Source organism: Epinephelus lanceolatus, chromosome 9 (genome assembly GCF_041903045.1).
Source record: "Epinephelus lanceolatus isolate andai-2023 chromosome 9, ASM4190304v1, whole genome shotgun sequence".
Classification (NCBI taxonomy): domain Eukaryota; kingdom Metazoa; phylum Chordata; class Actinopteri; order Perciformes; family Serranidae; genus Epinephelus; species Epinephelus lanceolatus.
Window position 1 is genome coordinate 40248035 of NC_135742.1, and position 18270 is coordinate 40266304.

Here is an 18270-nt window from a genome sequence, read left to right on the forward strand (position 1 = left end):
AGCCTGTCACAGGTTACAGCATGATGATTAGAGGAGAAATGATAGAGCATAAAGGTCCAAACAACTCGGTCATATACTGTAGGATTTTACTTAAAGAGAAGAAAATCGCCTGTTAATTTACATATATATATGTAGATCCCAGGGTACATTTTTTTGCATTTGGGAGCTGTTTAGATGTGTAATTTGTAGTAGATTTTATTTTGTTGTACTATTGATATTGTATACAGAATCTGAATCTCACTCTGAGTTACTGTTTACAAACTAAAGAAATGAGAGATCATTTTTCTTTATTTTTAACTGAATAGTTGAAGGCAAACTGTAAAACTATATCACATATTTTGTTGCAATTCTGTGTTCTTGAATTATTAGTAACATTTTTTTAATTTGTCATATCGTCAAGAATATCATCATATCATTATACCCTGAAATATTTGTTTATTATTATAGGGCCATGTCACCCAGACCCCTACCCTTAGCAGCAAAAACAATTCATTTCTGATAATGAGCTATATTCCTCTCTCTGTGTCCATCTTCAGACAGGGGAAATGGAGGTGAAGAACCCGCTGTTTGACGACTCCACCCTTTACCTTCAGAGGTTCCACAAGTGAGCCTGGACATTCACACTCTGAATACAGCATTTGTGTGTACAAATGGTTGAATTTACACACACTCCACATATGCTGCTGTAGTCCAGCCCTTTGAATGGACAGGATGGAGGGTGTAAGGTACATGGAGTTCATGGACATTTAAAGGACATCAGTGCTGGTTTCTTGTGTGAAGCAGGACTGCAACTGGGACCAATGCCTCCCATGCTACAGCCACATCCTTTCCTTTTTTTTATGTCATCATTCTTTTTTTCTGTTTTCATACACAAAAATACAATCAGCCAATATGGAAGAACTCAGAATTACTTCTGACAGGTAGCAGGCACGTACACCCAATATAATATCCTGTGGTAATAGAACAGAACACAGACAGTTGTCATTGAGCTATGACTAAGTATTTCTATCAGTTTGATAGATCTCCATTAATATCTATGATTACTAATCAGTAAATTATCCCTAATTCACAGAGTTCTCCCTGCAGGCTTTGGTTTTATTTCAGCATTTTTTTTAAAAATGTGATTTTAATAGTTCATGAGCACCCTGTGATCTTTCTCAGTGTGTTATGTAGCCATTGTGTTCTCAGTCTAGTTCTTCTATGCATGAATTGATGACGCTGTGTTATGAAACCTGAGAGTCAATATGCATTTACAGTTCTTACAAGTTTCTTGTGCAAACTTGCTGATACACAATGATTTCAAAGGAATTTGAAACTTCTTTACCTAGAACTCTGAAACAGAGCGAGCCCATCTTGTATATGTGTATATATATATATATATATATATATATATATATATATGTATATGTGTGTGTATATATATATATATATATATATATATATATATATATATATATATATATATATATATATATATATATGGTATCTCACTAACATGGCTTGTCCCCATGGTTTTGTGATCTGTAAATAGCTGCTAACGTGTACAGGGAAGAGATCTTACCTCTCAGTGTGTTAGTACACATGTTCCTTTAGATTGCTGAGTGCTGTGACAAATCTTAAACTGTTGTTTGTTTCCTTATTGTTGACTATATTTACAGGGTTCCTACACATGTGGAAAGGACAGGAAGTCTCAGAAAAGACGTGATGTCCAAGTTATGAACACATATTTGACCCATTATATCTGTTATTGTGCAGAACAGTTTTTAACTGAAATGTAATAGTTTTGTAGATTAAGGGGAAAGCAGAGAGTATCCATGCTCTTTAACACTACGACACCTCCCAAGTGTTAATTAGAAGTGAATAGGCAATGTTAAAGTCTTCACCCAGCAAACATGACAAAGGGGCCTCAAGGTCTCTGTAAGTATAAAGCTGATTACATCCAGCCCAGTCTCCAGAATACATGTTGGTATTGTATGTTTCTGCAAACCATGGATAAACTACATTTGCACAATATTATGTAGCGGATATGTTGAAACTTTACTTTTCAACAACGCTGTGGTTAACATGCTGTTATATTTAAGCCCATGGTTGTTTTGTTGAAAAACAACCGCTTTTCGTAGCACTGTCGCGCCAGGAAACTTTATGATGTCTCGAAAGAAAACAACAGATTTTTGTAGCACCATCCCTGCAAGAAACGCAGCATTGTCTTGGTTAAAAAAAACAGCTTATGGTGGCATTATCCTGACAAGAAATGAGCGATGTCTCCATAAAAAACAACTGATTTTCATGGAACTATCCTGTCAAGAAGTAAAAATTTTTGTCCCACTATCATGGCAAGAAACACAGCAGTGTCTTGTTAAAAAACAACCGCTTTTTGTGGCACTATCCTGGCAGAAAATGGATTAATGTTTTGTTAAAAAACAACCGCTTTTTGTGGCACTATCACCTTAGGAAACTCATTACTATTCTGGCAAGAAACGCAGCAGAGTTTCAGCTAAAAAAAAAAGCTGATTTTCTTGGCACTGTCCCGTTGGAAAATGCAGCATTGTCTCATTGAAAGACAACCGCGTTTTGTGGCACAATTCTGGCAGGAAACGTAGTAATGTCTCTGTAAAAAAACAACAGATATTTGTGGCAGTATCTTAGCAAGAAAAGCAGCAATGCCTCAGTAAATGTTTCATGGTTCTAGCCCCAGTGGAAACACAGCGATATCTTGTTAACAACTGGTTTTGCTGTTGAGAAACAGTGGTATGCAGCTTAGCAGACATCTTGCCTAGGTGTCAAGCCATCCCCTCCACCCTCCTAATGACAAAGTCAACTTAAATACTACACTTTAGACACTTTTATGTGATATGTATGAAACATACAAAATGTAACGTCTTTGTGATTTGCCGAAACGTACAGTGCTTACATTTTCCTCTGGCTGCTGGGCTGTTACATCATGCATACATCAAGTACAACCAAACAAGCAAAATAATTACAATTTTAGCTTATAATATGACAAGACACATTGTCATCAAACAGATCAGTGTAATAGAAATCACAAAAAGTGACACGTAGACGTTAAATGTTAGATGTTAAAATATATTTTAAACTATGTCAGAGAGGAGACACAGTGTAATATCAAAACATTGTCAAGATTAAATCAAAAATAATGGAAAAGGGAGGAAAATCTATTACCTTCAATAGGCAGGTGATTTGTTAAGCTTAGCATAGAGATTGGAAGCAGGGAGAAACAGCCTGGCCATGTCCAAATTTCAAAAATATCCCTGCTAACATGTATTGTGCAGAAATAGGGAAAATACTTTTCCGATACTAATTTGGTGGCCTGTCATGGCTGAATGAACATAACTAATAGCAGAAATGCCAATTTTTTTAGTACTGGATATCCTCTGCTTTTACCTTCACTGAAGCTGCTATCATCACCTAAATACTGTATAGCGGACCGGATGTGGACAACTGCCTCTCTGTATTTTGTTGATGGTCAACATCGTGGATTGCCCTACTGCAAATATCACTGATCGCATTCCACACCCAGAATGATTCTTCAGCTCCAGTGACAGATGTTTGGCAAGAAAACAGTGCAGGAACCCTGGATTTAACTGTGGCCTCTCTCGCTGTCGTCTCTCAGGAAAGCTGCTCTCTCTTCAGCCTGCTCCCACTCTCTCAGCCTCTCAGCTCTCCCACAGTGGAGGAGCATGTTAAACTCTGTTTGACCTGTACACACCTACAATATGTAAAAAAGAAATATATACAGCAGATACCAGGGAGTATTAACACCGGAAATCTTTAACTGTGTTGTAAAGACTGTTTTATTCAAACCTACTGAGCTTGTGGAACAAAACAAAGGACAGTTCATGGTTGGAGGTATGTGTGTCTCGTAAAGGAATTCTCGAACAAGTAACTACTTAGGCTAACTATCTTTGATACAGACTGTTTTCAGACTACATAGAATGAGTTCTACACACTTAAGGAGAACCTCTCTACCACCATGTTTAGCATGCATGTGGATATACCAGAGCTGAAATGAAAGAAATAAATATTTATATAATCTGAAGTGAAACATGGTGTGGTGTGAACTCTTTTTTCCCCAGAAAATAGTCACAAATCACATTTTTAAGGTCAAGGAAGCATTTGTCATATTTTAAAGGGTTCATTCACCTAAAATCTTGGATAAGCCGCAACAGATTGCCAACAGGGACTATTTATTTGGCAGAATGTAGTTCCATATAAAACACTGGACGGTATGTTTTATGGAGAAACCAGGACATTGCTTCTGGAAAGACACTGCTGTTGAAATGTTTTAAATTAATTTCTCAGCAAAGCAGGCAATCACAGTGGCATGCAAAAGTTTGGGCACCTGTGGTCAAAATTTTGTTAAGTGTGAATCGTTAAGTAAGTAAAAGATGCACTGATCTCTAAAAGGCATGATGTTAAAGATGAAACATGCTTTTTAACTTTTTAAGCAAGATGAGTGTATTATTTTAGTTTTGTACAATTTTAAGTTGAAAAGGTAAAGAGCAACATGCAAAAGTTTGGGTACTCCAAGGCATTTGAACTCTCAGACATCTTCTCAGAGCACAGTTAGCTTGTTAGGACTATGGATTGTTCACGGTCATTCTTAGGAAAGGCCAGGTGATGCAAATTCCAAAGCTTTATAAATACTCTGACTCCTGAAACCTTGTCCCAACAATCAGCAGCCATGGGCTCCTCTAAACAGCTGCCTAGCACTCTGAAAACTAAAATAACTGATGCCCACAAAGCAGGAGAAGGCTATAAGAAGATAGCAAAGCGTTTTCAGGTAGCTGTTTCCTCAGTTCATTATGTAATTAAGAAATGGCAGTTAACAGAAACTGTGAAGGTCAAGCGGAGGTCTGGAAGACAAGGAAAACTCCAGTTTGACTGCAAAAGACCTGCAGAAGATTTATCAGACTCTGGAGTGGTGATGCACTGTTCTACTGTGCGGTGACACCTGCACAAATATGACCTTCATGGAAGAATCATCAGAAGAAAACCTTTCCTGTGTCCTCACAGGAACAGCAAAACATTGCACTCAGGGCTTGTCTGATGGACTGAAAACAGTGGTAGAAAGGGGCATCTGCTGGGACATTGTGGTATTGCTGGCTAGAGTGTCCCTTTTATGAATGACCAAACATACTTTATGACTCTTGTCTGAAATGGATCATGTCAAAATTCCGTTCAATTAAATTTTATTTATAAAGCCCAATATCACAAATCACAATTTGCCTCAGAGGGCTTTACATCATATGACATCCCTCTGTCCTTGGACTCTCACTGCAGATAAGGGAAAAACCCACCAAAAAAAAAAAATTTAACAGTAAAAAAAAAGAGAGAAATCTCAGGAAGACTAACTGAGGACACGCAATTCTGAATTCTTAAATATTCGAACACAATAAGAAGCACTCAATTCCATGTTTTGTGTTCATAATTTGACTTAACTTAGAATGGCCCCTCCTAGTAATCAGTGGTAGAGGAAGTTAAGATCCTTTAAGTTGCAATTCCACAGTGAAAACACACTGTTATAGGTCAGTTTTGCTAAAGCAAAATATAGCAAAATGTACAAGAATTAAAAGTACATTTATCAAAGGGAATGGCCCTTTTCAGTGTTGTATATCATTATACATGGTATATAGGACACAAGCCGATGGGGACCATATGATCCTAAGCAAATCTTCCATGCCAAGTGAAAAGACAAGGTTGTCAGGAGAAAGCAGTCTATAGGACACATTCAGAGGAATTATACTGTATTATACGCTGTCAGTACTCACTGAAATGATCTCCAATAGTCTTATCTTTGTTTTAGAAGTAACTAAGAATTGACAACAGCTGTCTGATAAATGTGATGCAGTGAACAGTACCATATTTCCCTCTGAAATGTAGTGTAGTAGTATAAAATGCAAGACATGGAAATACTTAAGTAAAATACTGGAGTTATTTTACTATCTGATTGTTATTTCTGATTCATTAGCATGTAAATCATTCATTAAAATTTAAAATCATATGATAGCTGTCTAGTTGATATAGCTGAATGATTGTATGTTTTGTCAAATACCTGTAGAAACTACAGCTGTCACAGCCCAGCTCAAAAGCTATGACAAAGAGAAAAGAATAATGATTACTTATTTACAAAAACAGAAGTTAAATCAAACAATACAACGTCTATCATCAGAAATCAGTAACAAAGAGCACGTGTAGGGGTGTGTGTGTGTATGTGTGTGTGTGTGTGTGTGTGTGTGTGTGTGTGTGTGTGTGTGTGTGTGTGTGAATAACAAAGAAGAAGAACACAGGAAAACAATGTTTCTCAATGCAGTTGAGTAAAAAGTACATGCAATTCTGTCTGAAATGTAAAATATGTAGAAACATTAAGTGGAAGTGCTAATGTAAAGTACAAGTAATTTAGGATTGTACGGGTGCTTACACTACTTTAGATTTCTACTCTATTACATTTTAGAGGGAAAGCAAGGGTACTTATTTTTATTCCACTATTTTGAAAGATAGTATGCAGATATAAATTTTCGACCCAGAACACATGAGTAGTCCAAGAAAAAATGTCCCTGCCAAACTTCAAACCAGCATCCAGGGAAGAGTGCTGTCTTCTTGTCAGACTGTTGGAAAGAAAGGAACTAAGTGTGTTTCCCAAAATGTTGAACTACTCCTTAAATACACCAGTAATACCAATCCAGTTATTTGATGTAATATAATATATAAGTATACTATTCAAAAAAATTAAGAGAACACTTATTGGTCACACCAAGTCGGTTAAACTTCAGGGTTATCAATCTGTCCTTTTAGGAAGCACAAGTGATTGTGAGTCAGTTTCACCTGCTTTGGTGCAAATTAAAGTGACAACAGGTGCAATGGAGAGGCAAAAACAAGACAAAAAGGGAATAGTATGGTGGAGGTGGAATGACCTCCAGCAGGCTACCGATGTGTATATTTCTGACCAAACTGTCAGAAACAGACTCCATGAGGGTGGTATGAGGGCCTGATGTCCACTAGTGGGACCTGTGCTCACAGCCCAGCACTGTGACTGAGCATCTATGAGATGTTATGTATCGGTGCATCCGACGCCACCAAGTACCACCACAGACTGTCCAGGAGCTCACTGATGCCCTGATCCAGGTCTGGGAGGAGATCCCCCAGGACACAATCCACCGACTTATCAGGAGCATGATTTAAGTGTTCCCTTCATTTTTTTGAGATAACACATTGGGAAGCAAATCTGCATACAATGAATGAATGAATGCTTTTTCAAAATAATTATCATTGTGTCATGTACAGTTACCTGCATTGGCATACTAGACACCATAAAATCATAAAGAGGCAGGACCAGAGTCCAAAGTACATATTTTCAGACATTACAAAGAAAGAAAATAGAAAAGGGAGCAAATAATTAAAAGCATCCTATAACCAGATCATCACTGTCTAAGACTGAGTTCAAGAATCATTCATCAAGGCATTTGATATTTAATACATTTTGAGGATGATACTTCAATAATTTACTTTACTTTGATAATTTTGATTTACTTGTAACAAGGGTCAAAGCTAAAATAAAGGATCCTACAGTTAAAAAAGGTCCCGGGTTAAAAGAAAAAAAAAAAAAAAAAAAAGGTTTCAGCGATTCTCCCCCAAAATCATATTCATTGCAGTGTGGGAATATCTTGCAATCATGACAATCACGTAATTATGTAAAATCCCAGTAGTTACAACATTTTAGAGACCTGGTAGAGGTGGTGGGGGGTTTTGAGGAAACGCGAGTATTTTTACAAAGCACTGCTTCTGCTACAGACTGAAGGGATATTGACTCTTCAGGTTTTCCTCCATGAGTATGAAGTTATGGCTCCGTCTAAGTTAGCAGATGATTTGAAAACTACCAATATTGTTTTCAGTTTACATTAATTATATTCATTGTTCCGCAACATCTGCACAATTAGCCATTGAATGTAAATACCTTAGTGTCTGGCTGGACAACAATCTTAATTTTAAACACCATATTGAGATTCTGACTACCAAATTGAGGACAATATGTGTCTTTCTGTACAGAAATAAGAACTATTTTCCTTTTGTAGGCTACATATAAAAAGAATTGTAGAATCTGTATTGCTGTCTGTTTTGGATTATGGGGATGTTATGAAGCTGCTGTCTCTACACTGAGATCACTGGGCATTGTTTACCACTCAGCCCTAAGGTTCATAACAGGCGATTCTTACAGCACCCATCACTGCCACCTTTACCCAAAGGTCAGATGGCCACATGTGGCTGTGAGGCGGGAACAGCATTGGTATTTGTTCATTTATAAAGCTTTGGAACAGATCCTTCCACCCTATATCTCATCCCTTTAACTCTGACCTCACATAAACGTGGTACTCGCTCACAGAATAGCTTGTTGCTTCACTCTCTCTCTTCACTCCCATAATCAGAGCTGAACAAGGAAAAATGTCATTCTCTTACAGTGCTGCTTATACATGGAATAATCTGCAGAAGACCTCAACTTGGATGCTCAGCCACACTAATGGCTGTTTAAATGCCTTATTTATGATCTTGTGCTAATTGAGTGTAAATGCTTTTAACTATAGGCTACATCTAAAACAATAACATGTTTATTATCCTGTATTTGTACTTTTAGCGATCATATACTGCTATTGTTGTTTGTTGTTTTGTATGATTTCATTTCTGTTTTAACTGATATGCATGATGGTTCTTTGTTTGCTTATTGATTGTTTTTAATGTCTCTGTTCATGCTTGGCATCACTGAAAATGTGGGTCTCTCTCAGTTGACTTTTGGGGTTTAAAAATAAAGGTTTGAATGAATTTATATTGACATCTTTTCAGTCATAGTATACTACACTATTGTCAGTTGTCAGTACATGTCTGTCAGTGTGTTTGAGCACTGACATTGTGGACTTAACTCCATACTGATATGACATCATAATTCACACCTGCTTGATTTTTCAATACACCTACACACACAGGACATGCATTGTTAGCACTGACTGTTCTCTCCTTCACAGAGCTGATGGACCCAATGACAAGTCACAGCACAATAACACTGTGACTGGAAATGTTCCTCTCTGCTGCTTTTCTCACCACACCCCAGGGCGATGTCACCTCATGAAGGTGTTAACTGGGAGGAAATATGTGACCTTTAAGTTAGGTGACAGATTCTGCTGATTGAAATGGACCACTTTCTTAGCTTATGATAAATTGATATATTTTTGATTTTAGAATCTGTTGTAAAAATCACAGCTTTATATTTATAATAAAGAGTTACTTTTTGTTATATATAATAAAATATACAACAAAATAGTTTGAGACTCTGTAAGCAAAATGAAATAAACTCAACGAAAAAATTCTGACTGTTAAGAAAACCAACAAAGCCAGAACATATGGCATTTAATTTGACATTACAATGAGATTTTTTGTAAAGCTCATTGGTTTTTGTAAGACTTTATTTATATAACAGGCTTAAGATTATAACTTAAACGTTTCTTGCACATCTCTTGTTGATAACCTCACCAGTCATACTCCCAACATCACGTATGGTCTAACTGTACTCACTGGTAATGTCTAACTGAATTGAAAACAAAGAAGCCCTGTTCTTTAAATGTGATTTAACCAATTCCGGCTAACATGCTGTTATGAGGCTACAATATTCCTGTTTACTTTCATCCAGCTAATTTGGATCTTTGAAGCCAATACTCAGTGCCCAGTGAGTGACCCTGACCTGGGGAACCCACTGGTTGTTCTGGTTGTCACTGGTTGTGAACATTAAATTGTTGTTACTGTACTGACACACATTTTATAGTTCTGCATTGAATCGATGCGTAGGTTACGCCGTAGGCTCCACGTTGACGTAGAGTCTACGGCGTAACCTACACCGTAGCCTAACGTGCACCGCAGACCTCCAGTCTGTCGCTGTATACTGACACCATTTCCCTCAGTGGAAATGGAGCTTGTATTTAGTTTTAGTTCACAGATAAGAAACAATAAATTGTGAAGACAGTAAGGCCTCCACTAAAATAGCATTTAAAGTCAGTCGTGGCACTTTAGCCCATTCTTATTCTGAAACTATCAAATATAACAGCCTGGTGAGTGGCCCTTGGCTTCTGTTACTGATGCACAAGAGCGTCTGTATAAGATGCATTACACCCACAAAAGACTTTCACCCTGGGGACCGGTGTTTGTGTCCCAACTCGAGTTTTTTAACCATGTCACATAGTCACTGGTGTATGTTACATGACATGGTAGTCAGGTTTTTCCAAACCTAACCAATTCATTTTGTTATGTAAACCCAGGGTCCTTACCTGGGGGTTTGTGACCCTAGAGTCCTCAGAGTTACTGCAGGGGGGCTGCAAAAATATTTATTTGATAATTTAATTCAAGTTTTAATGGCTGTATTAGTGAAAGGACATTTTTGTGAGCCACAATGGATCATTTTGTAATATTTTGAAAGCACAGGCAAAAGTGCAGAGGGACTAATACACCTAGCATGCTACAGCTGCTGCTGACTGAGCAGTTACAGTCAAATGCAAACAAGAAAAGACCCCAAAATATTCAGAGAATAATCTTGGGTGCAACTCATATATACAATATATCTCTCTTTGAGCTAAGGGGTAAAGAAGGAAATAGCAGCAGAATTGCAGCGGTCAGGTGAGCAACCTAGCAGCTAGCAAACACACACACTGACACACTGCAGTATAGTGCCCCGAATGTTAAGTTATTTAATAATGTTACAGTCTATGTTGTGCTTCACAGTTGGAGGAGTAATAACCTGTGCAGCGTCCTTCAGGATCAGTAAGGGTACATCGTGGCCTGTGATTCAGTAGGTGCTGTCACTATACAGTCTGCATACATTAAACCTGATACCTGATACCTGACCATACCCAAGTTTATTAGATCCATGTCGCACAGTATAGCTTGCACTAAACTTATAATATTGCTAAAATTTTACAGTCTGTAGGAGGCTTTAGGGATTTCCAGGAATATCCACACTTTCAGCACTGTTAATTATTTTATATTCCATTTTTGCTCATATAATGGTTCCAGATATAAATGAAGCCAGCTTTAAAGAACCAAAAGATCCAAACTCATGACAAGCTGTCAACATTAAATCTGTATAACTCTCTTCTTAATGTATGAAGAAGGGGGTCATGGCCTTGAGGATTTGTTGCTGAGAGAAGAGTTTCAGGTTATTATTAATCCAGCTTCAAAGAACCAAAGTAATTCAGATTTATTTAAAATTGTTAACATGCTATTCAAATGTGACCGATTTATCCAGAATAGCGCCCATGCTTATCTGTGTAGTATTGATGTGATGAGTCACACACATTGAGACATTCATTCCTGATGTTGCTCTCAGTTGTTCAGAAGTAGTTGTGTGAAGAATGAAAAAAAAAGCTTGAGAGAGAAGTTCAAACCCAGTCTGATTTCACACCATCACACACCTGTTGCTTGAAGTGGTTGTTCTTGTCAGATAACAGGGTTCAAAGTCAAGAAAAATATCATATGGAGCAACCCTTATTCCAGTGTTGAACAAACTCTTTGTTTATTTCATGCTGAGGCCTTTAGAGAGGGGGGTGAGGTGTATAAAGTAACTGTCTTCACCACTAGAGATTTTGGTTGATTTTTACTTCTACTAAAAAAAGCAATTTATCATCTGCAATTAGTCCAAAATGCAGCTGCTCAGCTTCTAAGTGGCACTACAAGAGGAGAACATATTAACCCTATTTCAGCATCTCTTTGTTTCCATTGCTTCCAGAATGCAGTATGAAATACATTTAAAGGAATACTTAACCCCCTGCTGAATCAATTGTAAAGCCCTATAACAAATTTGTTATATTTAATTTTGGTTTTAACTTGTGTGATTCAGGCATCTTCCTGTGACCCCAAGCAAAAAGCACAACACACACTCACTCAGTAATCTGAGATATTGATTATTTATCTGCTTTAGAATCACAAAACACCACACATCTACAGACTCTTTTCCTCCAAAAACTGATAAAAGTGACAACAGCAGTGGACAAAACACAAGATGATCAGAGTAACTTTATCCCAAAGCTGACCTGTGTTTGGGGGCACTATGGAGCCCGCCAGTCCCAATCACTGCAGAACTTTGCAATTTTTACCAGTTCTAATCTGTATGCCAATTTTTGTTAGTTTTATGAGCGTTCTAAGCCCCTCTCTAATGCAGTTACATGGTAGAAAAGATAGTGATAATCTCTACAAAAGCAATAGGATCCAGGGCCTTTTAAGGCCAAGCTTGGGCCATAAAAATGTCTTGCAAAAAGGGCTCTTATCTCATTCATCCACTTGTATGCACAGTACTTCCCCAACAGATATATTTTCAAGATGGGGAGCCGAACTAAAAATGAAACTTATTTACACCAAGGATTCTCAACCTTTTGCATGTCAACGACTCCTAAATTGATACACATCAGGTCACTGACCCCCATTTAAGACCTCACTAAAAAGATTTTGGTTGTTAGATGGGATAGGGACCAGAATTCTATAGTTGTCAGCTACATTTGGGAAGGAAGTGAAACCTTGTTTTTACATTTATTTCCTTAAGTTGCTTAATATAAGCACGGGGTTGGTTTAGAAAAAAAAAAAACATCATGGCTCGGCTTAGAATTAATACAGCTGTTACTACCGTCATGTAATTACTGTAGCATGCTACACATACTAGCACACTACGTTGTTACTAACGTGCAGAGGGCGACCAGACGGTCAAAATATTCTCTCTTTTGACTCTTACTCACATTGGGCTCACTTCTGTAGTGAGTAAATAGTTAAAGATTAACTATTCCTCATGTTTCTGGGGACCAGCTTTAACTCCCTTAAGGACCCCCAGGGGTCCCTGGACCCCTGGTTGAGAACCACTGATCTATGCTCTCCTCTAAGCCAGACTCCATTGACAAAACCAGTAATTTTACAACACTGAACACCAGAGTTGCTAGTCTACCACTGCCATGATCAGTAGTTTGTTTGTGGTATTGTGTGATGTCACTTAAGCCTTCAACAAGTGGTAACTGTACATATCCTGTGGACATGGAAGTTTATTTTGAAAGGACATAATGCATGTAACAAATAGATATTGACACGCTGTCCTTGAGCATCCAAAAGAGATTCAAGAGAGGTACCTAAAACGTCATAGTTTGATGTGCAGGGCCACTGACCAAAAGTCAGTATTTGACGAGTTGGAAGTGACATTACGTTATAAAAAGTGTTACACTGTTCAACTCCAAGGCTAGCTATATTTCAAGTTTCAAGTTTCGATTTCAATTTTTTTTATTGATATAGCACTTTAAAAAACAAACACCAAAATGCTTCACAAAGACAGATGTATACATATACACATTAGAGACATAAAAGTGCATAAATGAATCTCTGATCTGCAGAGCCCATAAAAGGGCTCATGTTTGGTTTTACTTTTCACTGTATACTTTGATTACTGTCCCTCATATACATTGTTAAAGTATTTTATGAAAATGTTATTAAAAGTGCTTTATAAATAAGATTAATGATACTGTTATTATAAACTCTTTCAAACTAAACCAAGTAGTTTCACCAAACTCTAATGGTTTAACAAGTACTTAGTGTGAAGCACACCGGGGCCCTGAGCAGACAACCAACAATCAAATAAAGAAAACAGTCTCATTTTGCTTTCTGTTTTTTGAAGAGTACATATTTCAGGTGGGATAATGAGGAATAAAGAAACATTGTTTACAGTAAGCAGTAGGTTGTCATAAAGAGAAACTTGCCTCCGTGGTTTCAACAAATGGAAAATGCTTATTTATGGTTACACACAAGTTCCCACTTCCGCTTTCATACAGTGCACTGCCAACCTCTTAAGATTTGTTTCTGTGGTGTGCAGTTCCTCATTGTTTAACAACACTGCACGGCTGACTGAAACACGTGTGATCCTTCATCATTTGTTACTGCATGGTATTTGACATCAGCAATTGTAACATCAGCAGTCCCAAACAAAAAAAACAACAACACCTTAGCGGCCCAAAAGCATAAAAAGATTAAATCTTAGCTGTTGACCCAGCTCTCCAGGTCCTGATAAACTTTATTGGCTGGTAAAGTGGGGTAGCTGACACAGATTTGACACAGCCGTTCTCTCCAGTCAGTGTAGGTTTTTATTCTGTGACTGCGGTGCCACTGCAAGTACCCCTCATAGGCCTGTCTGTCTGCAGCCACATGCTTCAGATAGGCAGCCAGATCTGCTGCGCTCTTAAAATCAGCCACATGGATAAAGGAACCAGGAGGTGCCAGGGCTTCGTAGGTTGCCCTGCTGGGGCCGAGAACCACTGGTACGGCCCCCGCTTGGAAAGCGTTCCTCCAGAGCTTCTCACTGATGTAGTCCTTTGCTACAGAGTTCTCAAAAGACAGGTAAAATTTACACTTTGCAATTGTGGGTAACAGGCCCTTCTTCGACAGCGGTTTCTTGCTCCACCTACCATACACCACTATAGGGATATACTTCTTCAGACTTTGGTAAACAGCAGCCCGAACCTGGTGTAACCGGTATCTGCTGACTACCCAGCTGACAAGGCAGGAGCGATTTGGAGCAGCCTGGAATGGTAGTTCACTACTTCCCAGCATGGTCTTTCCATAAGGTACGGATATGTCTGCATCACGTCTGTAGCTCATCGTCCAGTTGAAGAGGCCGGTGAGCTGTGAGAGGTTTGCGTTGTTGACAGGAGGTTCCATGGACAACCACACCCAATGCTGGGAGGCTGGGCGATTCAGGTGCAGGGGCAGCGAAGACGGACCTCGGCTCAGCTCCTGGTGGTGGAAAACAACCACATCAGCAGTGGAGAAGGTGGAGGTGTTGTCAGTAAGGAAACAGCCACTAATGTTATACATCTCAAGACATTTATCTCCGTCAAGCTTGTAAGAGCGACCAAACGGCCAGTGCCACAGCAGGATGCTAATGTTTCTCTGAGGAACATCTGGAGGATATTTCTGCAAATAGAGCTGTAGGTCCAACAAACTGTAATAAAGCAGGGGCGAGATAGAGATGAGGACAATGAGGAGGAAGACTCGGGATCCAGATGTTGTCATTGCTGCGGGCGTATTCCAGGTCAAAAGGGCACAGATCACTGGTATGGAACTCTTAGAGAGGAAGGAAGGGTAGATCAGAGATGATATTCTGCTTTCATATTTCTCATCAATGCAAGAACTGCAGAGGGCAAGGTGTCAACAACAAAAACATCTCCTGATATGAAATACATTTAATTCTTTTTTAACTCCCCCAATTTTTTTCTTTTCAGTTATACAACCTTTTTCAGTTGGCTAGTTTTGTTACTAGTGAGTTTGCATCAGAGATGTAACAACACATAAATAAAATGCTTTAAGGAAAATGCAGTAATCATTAGGTATTTTTCTAATCTCTTTTTTTTTTGGTTTGTTTGTTTGTTTACAAAGGAGTAATAAAACTCTAGCAGAACATTTAATGAATTCTACACAGCTGTTTGTCAATTCAATATTTTTTGGCAAATCTGTGCTTTACTTAACTTTTTATATTTCTGTCAACTTCCACCTTTACTCCACTACATTTCCTAACTAAAGTGTACACTTCTACATCAATACATTCTCCCTAAGCATCTTAGTTGCGTACTACAAAATAAGGAAAGAAGGGCTGAAGGGATGGATGGATGGATAAATGAAGGACAATGGGTGAAGAAACAACTGGATTTCGTCCTTTAAATCCTTTATGTTCTGAAAAGAGTGTAATGTACACTCCATTTTTAGGGTGGTGTATGTTATGAAGAAATAAACCTCAAAATTCTCAACTCAAAATTCTAACTGCTGTTTTGTTTTTTAATAACAGCTTTGACTTTACTTTCAGCACTTAATTACATTGAATATCACAAAGTAATGTTTATACTTCAGTACAATAAATATCAGATACTTTAAGACTAAAATTCTAATAGGTGATTCTAACTTTTACCAAAGTCATTTTGTGGTGAGATAACTGTATTTTTAGTCAAGCGTGGCTTTCAGGTACTTCATCCACCGGTGTTTGAATGCTAAATTGAACCATTTCATCAAATAATTAATACAGGTGACTGATCAAAGTCATTTCTAAGTAAAGCAAAGCAAAATATTAATCTGTATGTTTTTATAACAGTAAGTCCTTTTTTGCGGAGCATATTTTAATAACTATCTTTGTGGGTTGATGATAAGGCATTTTGTAACATGTAAGTGGCAGCAAGACTTCTAAAGATGGCACACCCTGAAAGCCATGTACACCACAAACTCAGCCCTAATTTCACAACGGAATGTTCGAAGAGAGATAAGAAAAAAGAAAGAGAGAAAGAGAATTAAATTTCTAAACAAAATCCTGAGACCTCATTTTCACAGTTTCCATCCCTCTGAGACACATACAGTAACATTCTGTACACCATGAATTTGTAGTAGAATTTAGATATCAGCAGATGGATTTAGAGGAAATAAAAATGAGGCTGGCAGAAGTGTTGCCACTTACCGAGTGACATGGCATCAGGTTGTCTCCTTTGCGTAGAGCTTAGTCTTACTCAAGACATATCAAGGAAATCCTGCCCCCCCCCCCCCCCCCCCCCCAAAAGTTTTGACTCATCTCTTTCTTGACATTTCTCTCTCTCACACACACACACACACACACACACACACACATACACATACTCACGCAGTGGTCAGCAGAAAAAAGGAGCAGCAACAAAACCCAAAAACAGTCATTTATCCTGTAGTCATTTCAAAAGAATGTTTGTTTTTCATAGAAACTTAACTATGAATTAATAGTATACAGTAAGATCCACTCCAGCTTCTTGGTTGGTACACTGAGTTTGGGCGTGTCTCCTCTCATGTTTAACCGGGTATGGTTTAGAGATTGGTAAAGCCCTCGCCCATCACCACAGACAGCTGCCACCCTGTTTCACACGCCTCTATTTAGCTGTCAAACTGCTCATGCATCTGCTGTTTGCAGGATTGGCACAGCAAATGAGTGGCAGTCAAAAACGGTAACATTGCTGATTTTCGTTTTTTAAACCACAAGCTGGTCCTCCTCTTCCTGTTCTTGCAACTCTGCAGAGGAAAGGGGCACCGGGTTGCGCAGCTCCTGTAGGCACCAACCACAACTGTTTCAACAGTCTGTTTCGCCTTTGACCTCCTAGTTCACGTTTGAGCTTTACAGCAGAACCTAGCTGTGCCCTCTCTTTACTCCCACACCTTTCCGGTTGATTTACCTTCATGCAGTGCTGAAACTCAAAGTTTTAATTTAATTTGTTCTGTATGTTTTTGAACTAATGTCATGCAGACTTTGGTATGAGACCTTGTTGCTGTGACAACACTTACAGATGAATTTCAAGGAGCTTCAGTGAATGCCAATTATTAATTAAGTGACAGGCCGTCTGCTGAAAGTGTCCTCAGGCCGTCGGTGAGATCCACTAAAGAATGGGCCAAGCTATGGACTGACATTTATAGAGCCAGGCTGCTGTTAGTTGTAATTTGAAATTGATGATGCAGACACTTGCATGCAGGCATGGTTTACTCTGTGTGAACACAACACACAAAAATTTCAAACAGAGAGTTAAACCTCTCTAGGGGCTAACTGACAATTCACTGATGCAGTAGCAGTGCAATGAATTAATAACTTTACTATCTAGCATAACAAACATTTCTGTCTGTACTCTCAATATTTCCCTATTCATAACAATGTGTTGTGGTCATTTACGTAGTTTTTCACTAGTTTTCTATTTACTGGGTTTTAATCTGGTTGATTTGTAAGTAATATCAGTGTTTTTGTTTTTTCACAAAATTGGAACTTGTGGGAGTGCAGATAATGAGGAAGTAAAGGTAATGCCAGCCAAACACAATCACCTTAATGGCATAAATGCACTAGAGGGTGGCACAGGCTCTCATTCATAGTATTTTCTTCAATTTTCTCTATATTTTCATAGTAGGGCTTTTTTCTTCTAATGCAACCGCAACAACGAGAAAACATACTATCATCAACCATAACCTATTTATTTAATGTCCTGGCATGAAACACAGAACATACAGTACCAGTCAAAAGTTTGGACACACTTTTCCATTCAAGTAAATGGGAAAGTGTGTCCAAACTTTTGAGTGGTACTGTATATGTTGTAATCTTGGCCTATTTTGTCAAAAATTAGTGTCAACTTAAGGTGCTGTACCTCTGTTAGCTCTAACTTGCTGACAGGAAAAAAAGACATCTGCATATAGACAACGGCATATAGGACC

At 38.3% G+C, this 18270-nt stretch overlaps 2 protein-coding genes across 2 annotated transcripts in view; one reads left to right on the forward strand and one right to left on the reverse strand.

The window, feature by feature from the left end:
- The window catches only part of npdc1b (neural proliferation, differentiation and control, 1b), a 43212-nt gene extending 39149 nt beyond the window's left edge, over nucleotides 1-4063 (forward strand). The window contains exon 9 of the mRNA XM_033619129.2: nucleotides 537-4063. Coding sequence (XP_033475020.1) covers nucleotides 537-608 — 72 coding nt within the window. The 3' untranslated portion in view covers nucleotides 609-4063. The remainder of the gene's footprint in view (nucleotides 1-536) is intronic.
- Nucleotides 4064-13290: 9227 nt separating this feature from the next.
- On the reverse strand, nucleotides 13291-16596 carry LOC117252346 (alpha-(1,3)-fucosyltransferase 7). Its single transcript, XM_033619151.2, has 2 exons — nucleotides 16517-16596; nucleotides 13291-15141 (listed from the first exon to the last, which is right to left on the reverse strand). The coding sequence occupies exons 1-2, from the start codon at nucleotides 16529-16531 to the stop codon at nucleotides 14056-14058; spliced, it is 1101 nt and encodes a 366-aa protein (XP_033475042.1). The 5' UTR covers nucleotides 16532-16596; the 3' UTR covers nucleotides 13291-14055.
- Between the last annotated feature and the right edge of the window lie 1674 nt (nucleotides 16597-18270).